Source organism: Moschus berezovskii, chromosome 27 (assembly GCF_049115385.1).
Source record: "Moschus berezovskii isolate FMDL1 chromosome 27, NW_MosBer_1.0, whole genome shotgun sequence".
NCBI lineage: Eukaryota > Metazoa > Chordata > Mammalia > Artiodactyla > Moschidae > Moschus > Moschus berezovskii.
This window is the reverse complement of record NC_142486.1, coordinates 4,577,989-4,600,391: the sequence shown is the minus strand read 5'-3', so window position 1 is coordinate 4,600,391 and position 22,403 is coordinate 4,577,989. Positions and strand designations below refer to the sequence as shown.

Below are 22,403 nucleotides of genomic sequence, written 5' to 3'. Positions count from 1 at the left end.
TTATGGTGTCAAGTCATCCTGTCCATTATAGTTCAGATAAAAGGTTGTATAAAAAAGTAAAGCCTCATACAATCTGAAACTGATTCTTCATGCAGGAGTCTGTGTTTTGTGTTTTCATCAGATATAATCAAGGCTTTGTATTTCATATTAGAAACATTTATTACATGACCATTTATTCCAACTTTGTAAATGACTTACCATTTCAATTTTCATGTGGCATTGTACCTCTTTTGAAGCAAAAAAGGTCTAACTATGGAGAAAGATAGGCTTACAATTTATGAATGTATAATTTATAACATCTATATAAACACATACCACAGAAGTCCATGTATCATCTAGGCATATTGGTATACTCAGTCGCTTCAGTCTTGTCCAACTCTTTGTGACCCCATGGACTGTAGCCCACCAGGCTTTTCTGTTCATGGGATTTTCCAGGCAAGAATACTGGAGTGGGATGCCAGGCTCTCCTCCAGGGGATCTTCCCAACCCAGGGATTAAACCTGCGTCTCCTGTATTGCAGGTGGGATCTTTACGCTGAGCCACCTGGGAAGCCCCCAGGCATACTGATATAGGTGTATATAAATTCCTAAAACTGTGAGAAGGTGTTCTGTATTGTAAATTGTACCTCTCTACAGAGAGGTTATAAGAAAGGTATTCCTTCTCCCAGCTTTGACGTAACCGTATGTGCAGTGATGTATTATAATTAGCAAAAACTACAGGTATGAAACTTCCCTGGTGGCTCAGACGGTAAAGCGTCTGCCTACAATATGGGCGACCCAGATTCAATCCCTGGGTCGGGAAGATCCTCTGGAGAAGGAAATGGCTACCCACTCCAGTACTCTTGCCTGGAGAATCCCATGGACGGAGGAGCATGGTAGGCTACAGTCCATGGAGTCTCAAAGAGTCAGACACAACTGAGCGACTTCACTTTCACTTTTCACAGGTATGAAAGGGCTTCCTTGGTGGCTCAGCAGTAAAGAATCCACCTGCAATGCAGGAGATGTGGGTTCAGCCCCTGAATCAGGAAGATCCCCTGGAGAAGGAAATGCTGCATAAGAGCAGCTGGGCGGGGCGGGGCGGGGTGGGGGGCGCCGCCTTCTGACCCCCTCGTCCCTTTCATGAGAACCGCCTGCGCCCTCTCCCAACCCCTTGCAGGTGTTTTACTCTATTCGTGGCGCTGTGCTCAGCCTGAAATTAGGAGGCAGAAACACACAAAGTGCTAACGCAAAAGGAGGAGGTGAAGGGACTTTACGCCAAGGAAGAGTGGCTTTGGGCAGAGGCGCCAGACATGCACAGGGTGTGGCTGCTGCGACCTGCTGAGGGGAGGACCACAGAGGTCAGGGGAGAGGGACGTGCCCGAGACGGGAGTGGTCAGAATCGCGGTGTGGGTGCGGCCTGCCCTCACCCTGCCTGACACCTGTTCTCAAGCACACTGGGGGCGCTGTGGGGGTCGTGGTCGGTTCCTTGTGAGCCCAGGAGGGGTTCTGAATGTTTCTGGTCTTCAGCCATTTGGAACTATAGTGCACTTCCTCAGGTACTCTTTCCTGGTCTGAATGACCTAACAGAATTATTAAAAGTAAGGAGGCCAGTACAAATCAACTACCCCTCAGTTGGGGTGGGGGGAGATGCCAAGGAGCACCGGAAAAGATGCTCAGCATCATTAGCCATTAGGGATCTGAACGTCATAACCACAGTGAGGTACCACTCCACACCCAACAGCGGCTGTAATTAAAGAGACGCCAGCATGTGTTGGTAGAGAAAGGAAAACTCTTGCGCTTTGGTGGTGGGGGGGGGATGTGAAATGGAGAAGCTGCATTGGAAAAGAGTTTATCAGTTCCTCAAAACAGGAACTTATGACCCAGCAACTCCACCCCTTAAAGGTCTACTCAAGACAAATGTATCCCCACACAGAATCTTCACATTATTCCCAGCAGGCACAAGGTGGAAACCACCCAAACGTCCAGCGGCTGATGAATCAATAACAAAATACCGTGTATCCACACTATGGAATATTGTTCACACATAAACAAGAATGAAGTCCTGATGCACGCTAAAACACGGATGGAACTTGAAAACATCCTAAGCGACAGTAACCAGATTAAAAGGCCGCATAGTTAAGATTCCACTCATTCAAAAATTCGAAGCAGCAAGTCCTTAAGAGAAAAAGCAGATTGGTAGTTGCTGGAGGTTGAGGGAGGGGACAGTGGGGAGTGACTGCTTAATAGGTGTAGGGTTTCCTTTTCAGGTGGTGAAACGTTTTTTGAACTGGATAATTGATGGTTGTATGACATTGTGAATGTACTTAATGTCACTGTTGGTAAATTTAGGTTATGTGTATTTTATTGCCAAGAAACATAAGTATGCCACTTCTGTTAAGTCTTCAGTATATGGGGTGCCCTAACTAATTCACACTAAAAACAATATAACAGACATTGTAATAATTTGAGAGGCTAGTTGTGCACATTTCCCAGCCCTCTGTGAAGGGTTTTAGTTGGCCCCACCCAACTCAGAATGAATAACATGGTAAATGAGTTTTGAGGTGCGCACTCTGAGTTGTAAAATGAGTGAGTCATTGGGATGTAATGTACAGCACGATGACTAGTCTTGCTAGTCAATATATACAGTCAGTGATATCATCATGTATGTTTGAAAGTTGCCGAGAGAGTCAAACTTCTCGTCACATGCACGCACGTTTTTGGCAGCACTGTGTGATCCCGGGGGGTAGCTGGACTGCTCGTGGGGCGCATTTGCCGTGTGCGCAGACAGTGCACCGGCGTGCTGTTCACGCGAGACTGAGGCAGTAGGATGTGTCAGTCTCACCGCAGTGGAAACGTCTTTGAGGGATTTTGTTGGCGTTAATGAAAATACAAAATTCAGAAGGCTCACTGAATTCTCACAGCAGTCCTCTGAGGTGGGAGGTATCGTTCCCACTTTTTATAAACAAGAAAATGAGAACTTAGGTTAAATAATTTCACACGGCTAGTTAGTAGTGAAGCTGGGGTTTCAGTTCCAATTGGTTGATTCCCCGGTGAATGAAGGGTTTCCCATAGACTTCAAGTCTCAGCTTTAAGACCTCTCAGTTTCATGACATCTTTAAAAACCCTGTTGGTAATTTTGAATTCGGAATTTTGTACTCCTTAAAGCAGATCCCACAAAAGTTGGATTTCTACGCAGAAAACAAATTACAAAAGTAGTCTTTAAAATCTGAAGACCTGGGTGTGCAACAGAAGATGTACACATATTGTTCCTGAAATCTAGTGAAAGGAAGTCCCAGGAAGCCAGCATTTGGCTCAGTGTAGAAAATGGCCTTGGCATAAGTCCTTCTGTAAAAACCTGCTAAGGAGCTGTGAACAGCTGTGCTTCCACTAATGTCTCACGGGATTCTGAAGCTGGGTATCCTGATGGAAGTCCAGTGGTGTCTGCTCCGGGGAAGGTCCAGAGCGGGAGGGAACAGCAGCTACCGCAGGTGTGCCACCTCTGCCCCCCAGCAAGGCAAGGATGAGAGAAGTAGGCTCCAGGATGAGCTTGGAAATGTTTGTTGATGGACTAAATGAGTGGATCAGATAAGGGTGTTGGGCTCCTCCCTTCCGCTCTATGAATCAGGTTTCTCTAGGCTTTCTTGAAACCATGACTGTCCTTTACAAGCTTAGTAAGCTTTAACACAGGACCAAGGGCAAGAGTGAAAGGTACAAAGCTCCAGGATTCCATGGGAAGGGGTGATCATACCTGCGGGTAGAGGAGGTGCTGAATCAGGGGGTGCTGTAATCCTATGGAAGGGGGTGGATTCTGCTAGAGGGAGCAGAGGGACAGGACACGGGAGAGTTCAGCTTGCCTGGGATTCAGGGCTCGTGGAGAGGATCATGGGAGATTTTGGATATACAGGTTATTATTTTGAGTGATAGGCTACAGGTTCTGTGTTTCTGTGTCTCATTTCAAGTTGAAACAAGAGTATTATTAGGACTAAAAGATTTTTGCATGATGAAAAGCTGACTAATGTTTTAGGAGCATAAGTTCAAAGATTAAAAATTATGAGATGACTAAAGAGATGGGGAAACAGTGGAAACTGTCAGACTTTATTTTTTTGGGCTCCAAAATCACTGCAGATGCTGATTGCAGCCAGGAAATTAAAAGACGCTTACTCCTTGGAAGGAAAGTTATGACCAACCTAGATAGCATATTAGAAAGCAGAGATATTACTTTGCCAACCAAGGTCCGTCTAGTCAAGGCTATGGTTTTTCCCGTGGTCATGTATGGACGTGAGAGTTGGACTGTGAAGAAAGCTGATCGCCGAAGAATTGATGCCTTTGAACTGTGGTGCTGGAGAAGACTCTTGAGAGTCTCTTGGACTGCAAGGAGATCCAACCAGTCCAAGATCAACCCTGGGTGTTCATTGGAAGGACTGATGCTAAAGCTGAAACTCCAGTACTTTGGCCACCTCATGCGACGAGTTGACTCACTGGAAAAGAGTCTGATGCTGGGAGGGATTGGGGGTGGGAGGAGACGGGGACGACAGAGAGTGAGATGGCTGGATGGCATCACCGACTCGATGGACATGAGTTTGAGTGAACTCTGGGAGTTGGTGATGGACAGGGAGGCCTGGCGTGCTGTGATTCATGGGGTCGCAGAGAGTCGGACACGACTGAGCAACTGAACTGAACTGAAAGAGGCAAACTAAACGGCATGCTTTTTACAACTAAAAACTGGGCTCTTGATGTCCAGAATAGGTCTGTTTCTGTAACTGCTGCGTGTAGTGAAGACGACACACGTATATAAGACTCAGGTATTTGTAACTCAGAGCCATGGCTGATGGTCAACAGCTTCCGTTTTTATAACAACAGAAATTTGTGACATACTAAGTAAGGTTTCATTTTTTCTCTTCATATGATTGAATGTTTTAATATGATCTCTTATTCTCTACTTGATCTCCCCCAACTTTCCATGTCATATTAATATTTTAAAACAACTTATGAGTCCTCTAGGAAGTTTAGAAACCATTTGATAATGACTACGAAAATATACTTCAAGTTTTTAAAAAATTACTTTTACTGAAAAATGAACTTAAGAAACAGTTTTGATCTTTATCATTTAAAAATAGCAGTTTTAACATAATTAAAATCTGTGGTTGTATCAACTGTCTTGGGCACTACTTTTTTTTTTTAATCGAAGTCTAGTTGATTTGCAATGTTGTATTTGTGGTGTACGGCAAATTGATTCAGTTTATATATTATATATATTCCTTTTCAGATTCTTTTCCGTTATAGTTTATTATAAGATATTGAATATAACTCCCTACACTATCTAGTAGGCCCTTATTTATTTATGTACAATAGTTTGTGTCTGCTAATCCCAGACTCCTAATTTATCGCTCTCCCCGCTCTCCCCTTTGGTAACCATCGGTTTGTTTTCTGTGGCTGTAGTTAGTCTTTTTTTTTTTTTTAGATTCCATATATAAGCAGTACCATATGATGTTTTTCTTTGACTTACTCCACTTAGTATGACAGTCTCTAGGTCCATCCATGTTGCTGCAGATGGCATTGTTTCATTATTTTTAATGGCTGAGTAACATGGGAGGTGGAGAAGGCAATGACAAGCCACTCCAGTACTCTTGCCTAGAAAATCCCGTGGACGGAAGAGCCTGGTAGGCTGCAGTCCATGGGGTCGCTACAAGTCAGACATGACTGAGCAACTTCACTTTTACTTTTCACTTTCACACATTGGAGAAGGAAATGGCAACCCACTCCAGTGTTCTTGCCTGGAGAGTCCCAGGGATGGGGGAGCCTGGTGGGCTGCCGTCTCTGGGGTCGCACAGAGTCGGACACGACTGAAGTGACTTAGCAGCAGTAGCAGCAGCAACATGGGAGGAGTTGGGGACGACAGAGAATGAGATGGCTGGATGGCATCACTGACGCGATGGACATGAGTTTGAGTGAACTCCGGGAGTTGGTGATGGACAGGGAGGCCTGGCGTGCTGTGATTCATGGGGTCGCAGAGAGTCGGACACGACTGAGCAACTGAACTGAACATGCCATTGTGTGTATGTATATACATGACATCTTCTTGATCCATTCATCTGTCGATGGACACTGAGGTTGCTTCCATGTCTTGGCTGTTGTGAATAGTGCTGCCGTGAATACTGAGGGGGCACTGCTGTTTTAATTGAGCCTTCCACGTGTATTTCTTTGAATTCATAAGTAATTCATGCAATCATTTTGATGGTTGCCTCCATCTCACTCCCTTCAGTTTTCCTCTGTTGGTACCAAGGTAGAGCCCCTGTGCTGGGGAGGAGGGCGAGCACAGTAGTATTGGGATGAGGACAGGGTTTGTTTCTTCTTTGCTCTCATGAAAAATTATCCTTTAACAACAGCAACAAAAAAGCCCTTCTATGGTTTTCTGAAAAGTACATAAAACCCAGCATTCAGTAATCAAGGGATTGCAGTAGTTTTTCTTTCCTCATTTAAATAACAGTGTGTTCAATCCAGTGATCATCACCTGATAGGCGTTGTTCTGGTCACTGAGGGATAAATCAACAGGGAAAGGTCCCTGCTCTTGGGAACCTGGGTTCTAGTGGGCGGTAAACAGTCTGATTTGCCAGGTGGTGATGAGGTGAGGGGCGGATGAGTGGTGGAAAGCGGGATGGGATGCAGCCAGTTTGGGAAGGGGGTCAAGGAGGCGCAGGCGAGAGGGAGAACGGCAGGCAGACGTCCAGGGAGAGCAGTCCCCTGGAGGCTGGAAGTGCAGCGTCCCGAGGCCCTGTGAGCTTGGGTCGCAGTTTGGAAGCCAGTCAGTAGAGGTGCAGTTAAGGCTGGAGAGAGGGGGGCTGAGGGCTGGAGAGGGGACTACAGGGGTGGGACAGGTCCCGTGGGGCCTTGTGGGTCACGGTAAGAATGTTGTCTTTTAACCTGAGGTGGGAATGGGGAGCTTCTGGAGATTTTGAACCCCAGAATGAAAAGATTTGACTTAGGCTTTAAAAGGCTCTCTCTGGCTTCTGCCCAAAGAAGAGACTGTAGAAGGGTGGGAACAGGGAGATGGGACAGGAGGCTGTGGTGCCAGTGCAGGTGAGCAGGAATGCTGGGCTGGACTGGGCATTGGCCGCCAGGGGTGTGGTGGGTGAAGGGGTCAGGGCAGCTCTCAGAGGTCTCAGGTTTGGGGTGCCTGCTAGACCCAGCAGAAATGTGAGTCTAGAGTTCCCTGTGTGAGCATGTAGTTCTCCACCCCTGTGGAAGACAGGCCTGTTCACTCACCCAGGGTCACTGATACTTGACAGTGTGCCCTGTGGCTTCCCTCAGTTGGAAGGAAGCCAGCATTTGTGAGCATCACAGAGTGCCAGATGCTTCACTTCTGTGTCCTCGTCTGAGTCTCTCCAGGTTCTGTCAGGGGCTGTTTACACATCCACCTCACAGACGGTCCGGGGAGGCAGGGACCAGCCCTCCCCACCCTGCGGAAAGCCTCACAGCCCCAGGAACTTGCCAGTGGGGACCCTTTCCAGAGTGCCCTTCTCCAGTGTGAGCTGGGCTGCAGCTGTGGAGTCCCTGCCATTTGCGATGGATCATCATCTTTTGATGGCTCCTTTCCTAAAGCATTTTTTGTTTCAAAAAGTTCAGATGCCAGAAGCACACCGGCCACTGACCGCTCTGTTTGACTGGCCACTCGGGCCCGTGTGTGTGTGTGTGTTTGGACCACGACAGGTGCAGGAGACTGGTTGTCACTTTTTGCCTTGGGGAGACAGTCCTGCCACTTCAGCTTTACTCCCTGCACAACCTACACGTTGAGCTGAAATGGCTTCAAGCCACCAGGCCAGCCCTCCCCAGTGCGTCCGTGACTCTGTGATGCCAGCTGCATAGCGCCCCCACCCACCCAGGCAGCTGTTCCAGTAAAAAAGAAAAAAAGCCCTAATTAAAGCGTCCCGGCAAATGCTGGGAGACTTGCCTTTCCCTGTATTTCACACGTGCCGGGCATCATTCTGTCCTCGGGGCCCGGTAGGAAAATCCAGGTCCTTTCTCATGCTTGAGTGAGGATGCAGGGTGGTCAAGAGCACAGGCTCGGGTCAGACATGAGTCCAGATTCCAGCCCCAGTACTAACTGACGCCGTTAGTACTTGTGTCATTTGGGGAAAGTCATCCAAGGCCTCAGTCTGAGCTCTGCCTCCACTCAGTGGGTCATAGAGCTGCTTCCTCTGAGGTGGTGAGGACTAAGTGAGGCCATTTCTGTGAGGCGGCCTGCACGTGCTGACCCCTGTGAGTGTCAGACATGTCCTCTTCCCCTCAGAGGTGGAAAAAGGCAAAGAATACTGAACTGTGAGAGCACCGAGTTATTCTGTTTGTTCTTATTCTGTGTTCCTGTTGTCCCTGTGGAGTAAGAGATATAATAAAATGAATTCTGGATTTTGTGGAATCTCCCTTAAAAATTCACATCATAATAGAACTAACCAACATGCCCCTGGGGTGTGTGGTTTTAGACTAATGGTTTACCACTTGGAGCAGAAGCTTTGTTTTATTTCGTGTTTTTAAACTTGCCTAATTAGAACTAGTTGCTTTAAACCGAAACAACTGTAGTCTTTTGAAAAAATTCACTCAAAATTTTTAAAATGGCTTTTATCCATTAATACTGAATGGAAACCGTCTCTCAGTGACTTTTCTGTGTGTTGTCCTCACGTTGTGTTTTGGGGTCCTGTTTTAATTATTTTAAATAATTTACATTTTTCAGGTGTAGCATTTTTAACGTTTAGATGAAAATGCCTACAGTTCATTAGTGACTGTAAGAATAACCAGTTGTCAGCTTCATTCATTATTAGTAATGCGCTTGCTTTCATTTTTATTGGCCTCAAAATGGTTGTCTTTTAGCCTTAATCTACTAAGCGATGAAAAAGGAAAATGAATAATTAATGTTGATGTACCTCACGTGATATAACTAATCTTTTAATGCTGTATTTTGCATTCAGATGTAAGAAGACAACTGCTTGCAATCTGTATATGGATGCAAAACTGATCAATTATCTGATATATAATATATACACTTGAATAAATTAACATTGTTCTTTTAGCTAAAATAAGAGTAGTTTATTAACATCCAACTTTTAATATCTTCATTACAAATCCTGTACTTTAACTTGACAGCACTTATTTACAGCAGGTAGGCTAAATTCGTTTAATTACTAATCAACAATGAAGTAGAAAATGAACATTCAATTTTCTTCCTGAACCAATCTAATGACAGAATTATCACCTAAACCCCAAATCTCCACCCTAGTTAAAATAATACTTGGTTAAAATCTTCTGAATGGACATCTTTACTAGGTATTACCTTAGGTATTGTAAGACTAGACTTCTAATATTGTGGGATTGCATTTGCTCTGCACCTACCTGAAAAGACTTGATTCTAAGGTATCCAGAAGGGTTTCTAATGATAATTCCCATTGAGAGTTAAGTCCTGTTGTTAGGATAATTTGTTGTTGTTCAGTCACTAAGTCTCGAGTCCGACTTTGCGACCCTATGGGCTGCAGCACACCAGGCTCCTCTATCTTCCACTGTCTCCCAAGTTTGTTCCAATTCATGTCCATTGAGTCAGTGATGCTATCTATCCAGCTCATCCTCTGTTGTCCCCTTCTTCTTTTGCCTTCAATCTTTCCCAGCATCAGGGTCTTTTCCAATGAGTCGGCTCATCGCATCAGGTGGCCAGAGTATTGGAGCTTCAGCATCAGTCCTTCCAATGAATATTCAGAGTTGATTTCCTTTAGGTTTGACTGGTTTGATCTCCTTGCTGTCCAAGGGATTCTGAAGAATCTTATCCAGCACCACAATTCAAAAGCATCAATTCTTTGGCACTCAGCCTTCTCTATGTTCAGTTCAGTTCAGTTCAGTCGCTCAGTCGTGTCCGACTCTTTGCGACCCCATGAATCACAGCACGCCAGGCCTCCCGGTCCACCACCAACTCCCGGAGTTCACTCAAACCCACCTCCATCGAGTCAGTGATGCCATCCAGCCATCTGGATAATAGTAATATTTTATCTTTAAAAGCATTCTTACATAAGCTTAAAATTAATTCAGCATGTCCTATGGGGTTTATTAGTTTCCATTTATTCTTCTTCAGACCTTCTTCAGAAAAATGTCTCTTAAAAAAGAAAAAATGTTTTAATGTTTCTTTTTCTAGTGACCTCCTTAATCCACTTTTCTTTTACTGCCACACTTCCCAAACGAGTAGTTTATGCCAGCTTCTCCCTCCCTTCATCATCTCTCCCTCCCTCTCCCAATCTTTACCGGAAGTCAGGAAGCTGGACGGTGTCAAACACTGTCTAGTATGTGCCTTGCTCCTGGCACGTCTCCCTTGTTACGATACTTAATCCTAGGGTTGCCAGGTGTCCGGCACTGAACCCACGGAATCTGGGATTGTAGCTTCTTGCTTGGCAAACTGAAAATTTTATAAACAAAAATGTCTTGTTTGTGGCTCAGGAGCCTCTGAGACTGGACCTCAGTGTTACTAAATCTTGGTGATAAGAAACCAAAGATGCCAGGAATTTGTTCCTGGAGGCCCTGTGGGTGGAAACCTCCAGGTGACAGCCAGCTCTGCTGAGGCTGCAGATGAACGCCAGCACCCAGAGGTTAGGGCCCAGGTATGTGGGTTCCACAAAAGTCATTTTTCCTGTAGGCATTTCTGTAACCAGTATGCGTATAGCAATAGAATCAAGCACTACAGACGCCACCTTCTGAGGGGTCCAGCTCTCACTGGTTTTCTTCTCTTGCCGTCACTGAACTTCATGCTTTTCTGCAGTCAGCCTTCCATTCATTGATTCAGTGATTCTTTAACGACCAGACTGTTAAGGGCTGTGTGTTCCTGGCAGGCACCTGTGGGGGGTGCGACACAGGTAACGGGATCGGGACAGCCACTTCTCTTCCGTGTGCAACTGCCAGAAGCATTCAGACACTGCGTGTGTGTTCCGCCCAGTGAGCCGCTGCTTCCTAATCACTGCAGGGCCCACGCGATGCCGTGGACTTATTTTTAATTAATAGACTTTATTTTTTAGAGTGGTTTTAGGTTACACAGAACGGCCGAGACCTCACAGAGCTGTCACACCGCTCTCTCGCCTGCTCACTGTTTCCTCTGCTTTTAAATCTGGCACCGGTGCGGTACATCTGTCACGAATGATGGACCAACCCCGGCACATGATTAACTAAAGATCATCGTTTACACTGGGGCTCTATGAGCTTGACAAATACATGAAGAGCACACCGACCAACCTTTGGCAGTCACTAATTCTTTTTTTTTTTTTCATCAATGTTTCTATAGTTGTGCCTTTTCCAGAATGTCATTTAGTTGGAATTGCATATTAGGCAGCCTTTTCAGACTGGCTTCTTTCACTAAGCAACATATATTTTAAATTCCTCCATCTTTTTGTGGTTTAACAGCTGCTTTCTTTTTAATCCCTGAAGAATATTCAGTTGTACACACGTATCACAGTTTGTTTATCCACTCAGTTGGGTTGTTTCCAGGTTTTTGCAGTATGAATAAAGCTGCTTTAGGTATTCATATACAGGTTTATCCACGGACGTACTATTTCTAGGCATTTGAGTAGACACCTAGGAGTACAGTTACTAGAATGACGAGTTTTGAATAATTTGAATATAAGAATAGTTCGAAGAAATTGAGTAAGTCTGTTTACCTGGCTAAGAAGCTGCCTAACTGTCTTGAAGCCGCAGTACGGTTTTGCATTCCCGCCCATCGTGAAAGAGCGTTCCTCTTGCTCCACAACGGCATTTGGTATTGTCAGTGTTCTGGATTACAGCCATTCTGATAGGTGTGTGCTGGTATCTTGTTTTAATTTGTAAGTTCCCATATGACATGGAGCATCTTGTCATATGCTTATTTGCCATCTGTATAACTTACATTTTAATTGAGCTGTTTTTGTCATGTTTGAGCTTTAAGTGGTCTTTGTATTATTTGGGATACAAGTCCTTTATCAGATATGTGTGTTGCAGATATTTCCTCCCAGTCTGTGAACTTGTCTTTTCATTCTACTAACAGTATTTTTTGCAGACCAGAAATTTGTGATCTTAAGGAAGTCCAGCTTGCCAGTTTTTTCTTTCACAGATCATGCTTTTGGCTTGATAGCTAAAAACGCAGTGCTAAACCAAAGTCATGTGAATTTTCTCTGGGTTTATCTTCTTAAAGTTTTATTGTTTGGCATTTTACATTTAGGTGTGTGCTCCATCTTGAGTTGCTTTTTATGAAAAATGTACGGTCAGGCTCTAGATTCACTTTCTGCAAGTGGATATCTGGCTGTTTAGCACCCTTTGCTAACAGGACTGCCCTTTCTCCATTATTTTTGTCCCCCTCGTTGTCTTTGGGTTGCTTTCGAAAATCCTCCTAAGTGGAGTGTCAGTCACAACCCACTGTTATCATCCTGGAGTCCTGCTGATGGGTGACGTGGTAACGTATTGGAGAGGAGCATCCTTTATAATCCCATGTTTAAATCTCCATTTTGGTTGTTTTGTGGTGTGTTACTGGTTTTTAGTGGGCCACAGTATGTGGGTCATGACCTTCCAAAGAGTTTCTCAGGCTTTTTTTCCCTCTCCTTACTTGAGACAGGAAAGCTAGAGGGGCTGCAGGTAGCTAATTGTCCTTCCCCAGATGAGATAAGGCTTAGAAAAGTGTTTCCCTGGAGGGCTAGCCTTCCTTACTCAGAACAGAGCAAGAACAGGATAACTCTGGGCATATTTCAAAACATTTTCCCCTCCCCACCACCAGAAGCCCCAGAGGAATTTTCTCCCTTTCTTACAATAAAAACCTGGTGGTGAGGGTGCCTCCTAAAGATGAAACTCCTGAGAAGTGAGCCCCTGTTGTTTTTAACTCTCCACACGGAGCCTCCAGCGATTCCTCGTTTACCCCTTGCGTTCCTGGCAACCATGGCTCCAGCATCAGTTTCTGCTCCCTGTAAACTCTGATTTTCCACATCATTCTAATTCTGTGATGAATCTGAGAGCTGTTTTTCAGTGTGCTTAGCTTGTTTTTTGCTGTGAGTAAGGGAGTGACGACTTCTAAGCTTTTTACGCATTGGAGCAGAAGCCAGAAGTACCCTTACAGTTGGTTCTAACCAACAGCACTCAGGTGTGCCTGTTCTCATAATGGATAGATCCCGATGGAATCCCTTTAACTACAGTATTGTGAAAGGCTGTGAGGCGGAGAAAAGTGGAGTGTATTCTGTTTGATGGTGGGAGATTGAAAATTTTCCTTTGGGGATCCTGGGAATGAAGGCGGGCATCGGTGAGAGAGGAGATGAGCTTAGAAGTTTGGTGTCTATTTCTCTCATTCTCTTAAGTCTTAAGAGTTCTTCCAAAGCATTTAAAAGATATATATAGGCATATGGAGAAGGCAATGGCAAGCCACTCCAGTACTATTGCCTAGAAAATCCCATGGATGGAGGAGCCTGGTTGGCTGTAGTCCGTGGGGTCGCTAAAGGTCGGACACGACTGAGCGACTTCACTTTCACTTTTCACTTTCACACATTGGAGAAGGAAATGGCAACCCACTCCAGTGTTCTTGCCTGGAGAATCCCAGGGATGGGGGAGCCTGGTGGACTTCCGTCTATGGGTCGCACAGAGTCGGACACGACTGAAGTGACTTAGCAGCAGCAGCATATATGCATATATATATACATAATGTATAAGGCCTCCCAGGTGGCGCCAATGCTAAAGAATTTGCCGATGGAGGAGACATAAGAGACACGGGTTCGATCCCTGGGTCAGGAAGATCCCCTAAAGGAGGAAATGGCAACCCACTCCAGTATTCTTGCCTGGAAATTTCCATGGACAGAGGAGCCTGGCAGACTACAGTCCATGGGTTGCCAAGAGTCAGACACAACCAAGCACACACGCCATATTGTATAAGGAGCAAAAAATAATAAACCATGGTGACTAGTTACAAGTTGACAGCCTAGTACTTGGATTTTATTTCGGGAAGACAAGTGCTCACCCAGAATATGGCTTATTGAGGAGTTAGGGGGGTTTCTGTTAGCGTTTGTCATGCATTATGGGGCTCACTTGCTCCTTTTGCCTGGACACACACACCTTACCAGCCAGCGTTTCTCTTCAGTGCTCAGGACGGAATCACACCCACCTAAGCCTGTGAAGAGTATGTCTGGTTACCACCCACTCACTTCTTTGGCATCATGCCTGTCTGCATGTTGTTTATTTGCACAATTTCAATACTGACGAGAGAGGAGCCCCTCCACCTGCATCCAGGGACTTGGGTGGACAGCTGTTGAGAGACGTTCTTAGACGCTGGCAGGTTGGGTCACCCGTTGCTGGTTACTAACGACTGGTTCTGTACTAACTCAGTGTTGATAACCCTGAGTGCATATCTGTTTTTTGTTTTTTTTTAACATCTCCCACCTGTGTATAATTTGCTTTTACTTTCATTATATTTTCTCTGCATCACATTAGGTATTTGGAAAACTCTCAGGAAAAGTATAGCCTTTTTACAGTAACTTTCTTTTTTTTAATCACTTTTCCTTTAATTCATATGGTTATACTTTAGGCCCATAGTGGGTTGGCTTCCACCTTGTCATTTTATTGTCTGATTCCACTTGAAGTTGCATGGAGGAAACAGCGTGTGACTCAGTCATTGCTCTGCACTCTCCAGAAATAACAGATGTTGTGAGTATCCATGATCAAATGTAAACGAGAAAGAACACTTATGCCTACATGTTCTTTGTCCCTGAAGTCTGCTAGTAGTTTCCCTCTGGCTCCTCTAAACTTACACCATGAATTGATGAATAATTATCTAGTTGAAAATATATTAATAGTGCCACGACTAATCCACATTTCAGATGAAAACCTTGTGTTCATACAGGTAATACTTTTCAAAATTTTGTTGTTTAACTTTTAAAGTCCATACTGCCTATTGGATAAACGTGTGTATCTTCATACAGTATTGTCCAAAATGCTAGACAGATTTGTTCATGGTTCCTAGAATTAGAGTGATACCACCAATAGCTATTATTTGTATGAATTTCAGAGAAAAATTGATGGTAGACATTGACTTTTTAGTTGTATCAACTTCATGATTTTGAAAAATAGGTATATATTTCAATTCCTTTAATACTGCAATTTAAGAATATAATTTATTCAGACTGGGTCACATTACTGTACTTACTATGAGTTTCTTCCCAAAATATTGACTCAAAACCTAAAAGGAAAAAAAGGGAAATGATGGATCCCGTACATACGGTGCTGTAGTTCCTGGGACCGACACGTAGATTCCTGTTTGGGCGTTTACTTAGTTCTGCTCCATTGGATTCTGGGCTATGCTTTCCCAACTGCTCTTTCTTTTTTCAAAACAATTTTTTTCTTCCCAAATGTAATTTATGAAAAAGTAGGTTACGGAGCTAAGAGTAAAACGTGTGTGATTCCACATCTCAGACATAAAGTAACACTTGCTTTATTAAGAGTAAACTTCTGTAGATTGAACATAAAGGCTGTTTTCCTTTTCTGTTCCAAGATACTCTTTGTGCAGCTTGCATAATCACAGGAAAGATGTTTTTTAATCCTTTTTATGCCTGAGGACTCAGAAGTTGCTGCTCTGAGGTCAGCATTTAAATTTCACCAATAGTGAGGGACTTAGCAGGGGTAAGGTTAGGTGTTCCGTTCCTGCCCGCAGAGTGAATGGTCTGTTTCACTGGGCCCTTCCATCAGGCTCTGCGGTGGGGAGGGGGCGCGGGCAGGAGGGGAGGATGAGGAGGGCGTGCGGGCCGCCGGGGCCCTCAGGCCAGACCGGAGCACCCGCTTCAGCAGTGCTGGTGTTCTCACAAGCCCAGACTTCTGGCAGCACGTATCTCAGAGGTCGATGTTATATAAAATTGTAGAAATAAAGTTCTTGACAACGTGAACAAAAAATTGTGAACACTTTCCTCCTAGCCTGAATCACTCTGACTGATTTAAGCAAAATAATTTTAAGTAGATCTGATTTGCTCGGAATAGACTGCTTGATTTTCAAATAATTGGTTTTTGTTGTTATTATTCATCTCCAACTGGGAGTTATTTATGGGTTTAAAATAGATGTGAAGTTTATTAATATTTCACCTCAGATTATTTCAATACATGAAATGACATTAATGTAATTCTTGGTCAGATAAAGGCTTCCTTTGTGAAGAGCTCTGGTTTGTGTATTTGTTTCATGTTGAGCTTTAGGAGAACTGAATCACAGGATAAATGGAGTCAGCATCACTGAAGACGTACCGTGGGTGCCTTGATACCCTGGCGGGGGCCCTCACTCCCATGCTTATCCAGCAGCAGTTCCTGGAATCACATGGTGCCTAGGGGCCTCCGTACCTCTAACCTATTAACCCGGTTATATCCTTCCAGGAGATTCTCTGTCCCCACCACCCAACATGGTCATTTTCAGCAACACCATTCATGGTGGGCTTCAGGCTGAGGAGTTGGTTTCTCTGGGAGTGACATTTTACATGTAGATTTGGAGAACCCCCTGGCACCTGAGAAGAAAAAGATCCAGAAGAGAACGGGCTGGGAGTCATGAGGAATGAGAGCTGGAAAGAGGAGGGCGGCTCCTCTGAGGGCCAGCTGGCAGGCTGACACGTGTGGGGCGGGGCGTCTAGGGAGACTCCCCCACCTCTGCTGGAGCGGGTCATCTAGCGAACACGGACGTCCCGTGTCATCCCCACGGGCCACCTCTGCTGGGCAGGGGAGGGCTGGCACGTTTGTCACCCAAGGAAACAGGATGAGTTAGGGCGCAGTTCCACCCCCAAGCTGGCCCAAGTAATGGCACCAGGGAGTGAGTCTTTGTCTGTGAGTGTGGCACACAGGCAGGGCGTCAGCCCCTAGGGCTGGCTGGCTGGCAGCCCAGAGCTGGGGTTAGAGAAGACGGTGAATGCACTGGTAGGCGTGCTGAACACGAGGTGCCCAATGGGATGGCAGGTGGGCATGTTCCGGACGGGTTGAATTTCTGCATCTGAAGATGAGGGAAGAGCCTGGGCCTGGCCCTCCTAGAGTCAGATGTCCTCAGGTGTCCCCAGAGGCGGGGCACGGTAGAGTCCTTCGCACAGAGGTGCTTACCGAAGTCTGAGTCCAGTCCACAGTCTTTCCCTCTTTCCCCACATCTGCCATAATCCTCTTCTTTCTCCCTCCTCAACAGCCATTCAGTTTTGCCCAAAGAGTTACTTTTCACCTGCCCACTGAACTGTAGGATGGTCCCCGCGGCACGTTGTGTGGTTTGGTATGACTTGGTGGTGGTCCAGGTGATGCTGTTGCTCCCAGTTCTTAGATATCAGACCCATTTGGTTCCTGTAGAGACCTCCCTTGCTAGAGGGAGGCTCTTGTTCCCTTCTAAAAGCCGGGTGGCAGCGCTCTGCCACACACTGCAAGAGACGTGCCTGGAGCATCTAGCTGCTTTTTGGAGCAACAACTCATTTGTCCTGGAATGTATAGCCCCAGGAGACAGAATATGGTCCCTGCTGCGGTTTCCCAGATTTTTTTTTTTAGATTTTCCAGAGCGATAGGAGAACTAATATAAGAAAAAGAAAATAACCTTTATCTTTTATGCCTGACAGATAATCAGATTACCCAGGGGATTAGATCAAAAATGAGTAATTTGTTCCTATAATTAGTTACTACAATGACCAAGATCATCTTTTAAGAGAATTTAACAATTAACCCGTAAGTAGGACTCAGCTTAGGGACTGGGTAAACAGTGAGAGGACGAGGGGAGTCTGAAGACAGAGCTGGCGGGCGTGGTGGAGTGCTGTGTTGTTGTCAGCTGTGTCCGTCAGGTCCCACCTCTGCTGCTGGGCCATAGCCAGTGTTCCCAGTGCCCTGGGGCCTGATGCCCACCTGCCGTGAGAGCAGCTGCGGACTCAACTTCATCCACCAGTTTACTTCCCTTGTACGTTTGCAGCACACCACAGGCTGGCTCTTCATCCTGACATCCCTGATTTTGTTCACAGGCCATGTCCTCATAGAGATTTCCAGTATCCACAAGAAACTCAACGAGAGTCTCGATGAAAATGTATGTGAACAGTTTTTCTATTTACCGAATATACTTATTTTATTTTGCTTCAAGTCTCAAACCTGGTCTCAATTTTTCACCTGTGTTCACAGTTCAAAAAGTTCCATAAGGATATTATCTATGAGCTGGAGAAGAAGACAGAGCTTGATGTAAAATATATGAATGTGAGTACCAGGTTTTGCTTCACCTGCCCTGGGTCGAGGGTGCCCGAGGCGGGGAACCTAGTTTTCAGGGAGGCTGTGCTCGCCTGTGGCTGAGCCTAAGGAGAGCTTTCCTGTGGCTGGCGCAGCGGCAGCAGCAGCGAGTATGAAGGTCACAAAACCCCGTTAAAACACAGCCAGAGTGGCTGCCTGCCAGTCTGCCTGGTGCTTCAGTAACACCGGTGCGACTCTTACCTTACAGGCAACTCTCAAGAGATACCAAGCAGAACACAGGCATAGATTAGATTCTCTGGAGAAATCGCAAGCTGAATTGAAGAAGATAAGAAGGAAAAGTCAAGGAGGACGAAATCCATTCAAATATGAATGCAAAGAGATTGAGGTGAACTTTTCAGCACTGTGCTACTTTATTTTGGGGTGGATGGTTTACATAGTGAATGGGAGGCGTGCTCATCTCAGTCAGCCTATACTTTATCCATCAGATATGCTGCTGCTGAAAGTCAAAAATAAGCATTTTGATTTGGTGGGAGCTGAAGGCTGCAGAGTTCCCAGAGTTAAGAATAATTAGTCAAGAGCACTGGTGTTTTCTCCTGACTTCCAGAGAGTGATAAGCATTGTGTCCCCATTTTACAGATGGGAAAAGTGAGGCTTCAGTTAACTCACATGGTTGGCACTTGTAAATATGATTTGATCTTGAACTTTCTGGCTCCAAAACCCATTATTTTCCAATGAAACATGATCTTGTCCCTGGAGTAAAAGTAATATTTCATGCAAATTGCCAAGTGGAATGTAGGGCCTTTGGCAACTTCTCTCCAGGCATGGATCGGGGACCTTAATGAGAATGTTGATATCTGCTCGGATCAGGTTAGGACTCTGTTGTTCTGTCTAATGTTTATCTGCCTTCAGCATTCACTCCATTATCAAAATAAATCAGCCGTAAAGATGGCAGGAGATAAGTGTCAGGCTGGGTAGCTGTTTAGTTCCTCTTGTCATACTTGTATAATTATTATTTATTTTCCTAGTATGTAGAAACCATTACTTCTCGCCAGAATGAAATCCAGAAATTTATTGCAGATGGTTGCAAAGAAGCCCTGCTTGAAGAAAAAAGGCGCTTCTGCTTTCTAGTCGACAAACACTGCAGCTTTTCGAGTCAGATGCACCATTACCACGCACAGGTGGGTGCAACAGCAAATGTTTCCCTCCCATTTAAACACCCTTGCCATGCTTCGCCTTCCATAGGTGCCCCAGGATACAGCAGTGGGCTCATTTTGCCAAGGAAAGAAGTCTAAGGAAATCATTTTTGACCAACTTGAATGAGTAAACTTTTAGAAATGTAGATGAAATGGTCAAATGTTTGCTTATCATGTTGAATTCAGTAACACCCATTCACATTTAATCAGTGGCTGAGAAATGGCACGTTTTCCCCTCTTCTCGCCCATGAGCCTCTCTCAGACTCTGCTTGATGCTTCACCATCAGTGTCTTCACCAGAACCACGGGGTGAGTCCCGCCAGCCCCCAGGTGCACCCCACCTGTGTGGTCTGAGAGGCTCACTGGGGGCCATGTAGACGGTGTTGCTGGAAATCCTGTCCTAGACCGCAGACGCCGCCACAGCCTCAGGACAGCTGGACAGGGTCCTTTTTCACTGTCTTCAGGGTGTGTGTGTGCGCCTGACCCCATCAGCCCCGTGACTAGCTTTGTCACCCTCCTTCAGCACATGCAGTTCTGAGGTTATCCTTCTAGGAGTCATCACAAACTGTGTCCTAAATTTCCTTCCCTCTTTTGTTTTTTTTATAAAACTATGGACTCTATTGGGCTTCTGTAAGCATCCAAAACTAGCAGTGACTGAGGTCAAATATTCACTGTTATTCACAATGAAGTAATTTAGAGAGCACTCCATCATGTGAGAAGCGTTCTAAAAGCTTCAGTATAGGGCTGCTTCGTTTTTGGGGGAACGTGGCCTCGTATGCATGCATATATCATAGGTTACATACTCCATAAACTTGAAGGAATATTCAGCTACCAAATCTAAATACCCAAGGTCTCAAATTGTTGCAGAAAAGAAAAACAAACATGCTGCAATAGGTGATGACATTTGTCCCAGAGCATCTGTAGTAGCTTCGGCATTGCTTCCATGGTGAGGTGTCTGCTGGTGGGGCCGGAAGCAACCTTGAAGCTCTCTGTGACAACACCCTGCCTCCCCCCGCGATGGGGCAACTTGGTCTATTTCCAGAGAGCTCTAGTGAGTTGACAGTCTTCCGCACACTTAACCTTGAGTCCCAGTTATGTTTTTCAGCATGATGCAAGCCAGATTTCCTTCTTTCTCTACCAGAAGTCTCTTCAAGTCTCTGAAAACCGCTTTGGTGCCTTCCCGGGTCCCAGCGCTTTCAGTGGTTCCTTGGACATAGCAGCCAAGGCCGTTGGTCCCTGGCGTGTCCAGGCCACAGGCAGGGGACGGAGGTGGGGGCGAGGGGCAGGGTTTAGGATTCGTATCGGCGCCCCTAGACACGCCTGATGAACACAGAGTCTAGATGGAAATAGTGCAGTTGTTAACGAAAATAGTTTCACAAAAGGTGCTCTACTTCCCTTTCCAACTACACTGCCACCTAGAAAGGGGGGTTCTCATAAGGGCTCCCGGGAATCCGGGAGTCCAGTCAGAGGAAGAGCCAGGCTATGGGAGGCAGGACAGACACCTCCGCCTTGGGGGTGGGCAACCTGAGCACTGTCTTGCTGGGTCTCTGCCGCCCGGCTGCTGCCTGCCCAAGGCCCCCACCGGCCTGTGGTCAGGACTTCACTCAGCACTGCGCTGACTCCAGAGACCCACCACGCTCCGCCTCTGGTCCCCCCTGTTCCATAGAACACCTTCTCAGACAGATCTGAGTCACCCCTCCAGTGCGCCAGGCCTCTTTCTCTGGGGTTAAGTCCACTCCTGGTCCTCTCGCTCCATCAGAGGCGCTTCTCGTGGAAGGGGTGGGAGGAAGACACAGGGATCAGCAGTTCTCAGGCCCCTGAGAAACACGGGTTTTAACACAGATTGCGCCACCTCCGTCTTAGTTCTGAACTTCTGAACCATTGACAGTCTTTGTATTATCCTGAACTCTACCCACACTGAGGGAGACGGGAAATCCCTTTACAACAGGAGCCTACATGCTCCTCAGCAAATAAGACACAGCAGATCCTCACAGATGCTTCAGCTACTCACTGAATTTAACTCCTCGCTCCCACACTTCCAGTGGTAAGCCAGGAATCTGAGTAGTAGTAGTAATCATTTGTGTCAGTCCTTCTAACAATACACGTGTGTTTGTCTTTGATTTTGTTTCTTTTGAATTTATAGTCTGCAGAACTGATCAATTCCAAACTGCCTCGGTGGCAAGAAACCTGTGGTGATGTCACCAAAGTGCCAGAGAAAATCATGAACATGATCGAAGAAATTAAGACCCCGGTCTCCACCCCGATGTCCGGAACGCCCCTGCCTTCACCCATGATCGAGAGAAGCAGCATGGTAAGAGCTGGTTGTCACCTCAAGATTTCAGCCGTACCTTTGCTAATAAGATTTCAGCCAGATTTGCACAACAGAGCAAGGCTGCCTTTGTCAGTGGAAGTCACGGCCCCGCCTGTATCACTTCCAGGGCCTACCTTTCCACACTGTGACTTCACCCTTCCAGCAGCACAAACACCAGACGTGGCCCCTCTCCCTCCCCGAGGCCGGGTCTGTCCCCAGACACACGCTGTTGCCTGCCACTTCTCCCCTCGCCCAGCGCCAACCGCAGTCCCTGTAGAGATGACCTTGACAGTCTGACCTGTAACGCAGCAGGCAGGGTGATCCTGGCTGGATCGCAAAGGCCAGAACCTCAACAGACAGCAGAATGTTAGCGACAGAGGATTCTGAAAACTTTCAGGGAGAGGAAAATGGATTACTTATTGCAAAGAAAAGAGAATCCCACTGAAACCAGACTTCTTTTTAGAAAACTAGGTGTCAGAAAGTAATGGGCTAATGCACTCAAAATTCTGTGGAAAAATACTTTTAAATGGAGAAGTCTCGAGCCGAGCAGCCTTTAAAAGGGAGCCTCACAATCCACAGAGACAGAAAGTAGATGAGTGCTGTTCACAGGCTGGGGAAATGGGGAGCGACTGCGTTAAAAGGGGGGACTCCCCTGGTGGTCCAGTGGACTCCGCACTTCCACTGCAGGGGGCGAGGGTCCAATCCCTGGGCAGGGAACTAAGATGTACGGTGCAGC

At 45.9% G+C, this 22,403-nt stretch overlaps 1 protein-coding gene across 1 annotated transcript in view; it reads left to right on the top strand.

The window, feature by feature from the left end:
- BAIAP2L1 (BAR/IMD domain containing adaptor protein 2 like 1) overlaps window positions 1–22,403 on the top strand; it is a 75,694-nt gene that overhangs the window by 39,899 nt on the left and 13,392 nt on the right. Inside the window, exons 4-8 of the mRNA XM_055410302.2 lie at window positions 17,948–18,009; window positions 18,102–18,173; window positions 18,412–18,549; window positions 19,190–19,342; window positions 21,500–21,667. Coding sequence (XP_055266277.2) covers window positions 17,948–18,009; window positions 18,102–18,173; window positions 18,412–18,549; window positions 19,190–19,342; window positions 21,500–21,667 — 593 coding nt within the window. The remainder of the gene's footprint in view (window positions 1–17,947; window positions 18,010–18,101; window positions 18,174–18,411; window positions 18,550–19,189; window positions 19,343–21,499; window positions 21,668–22,403) is intronic.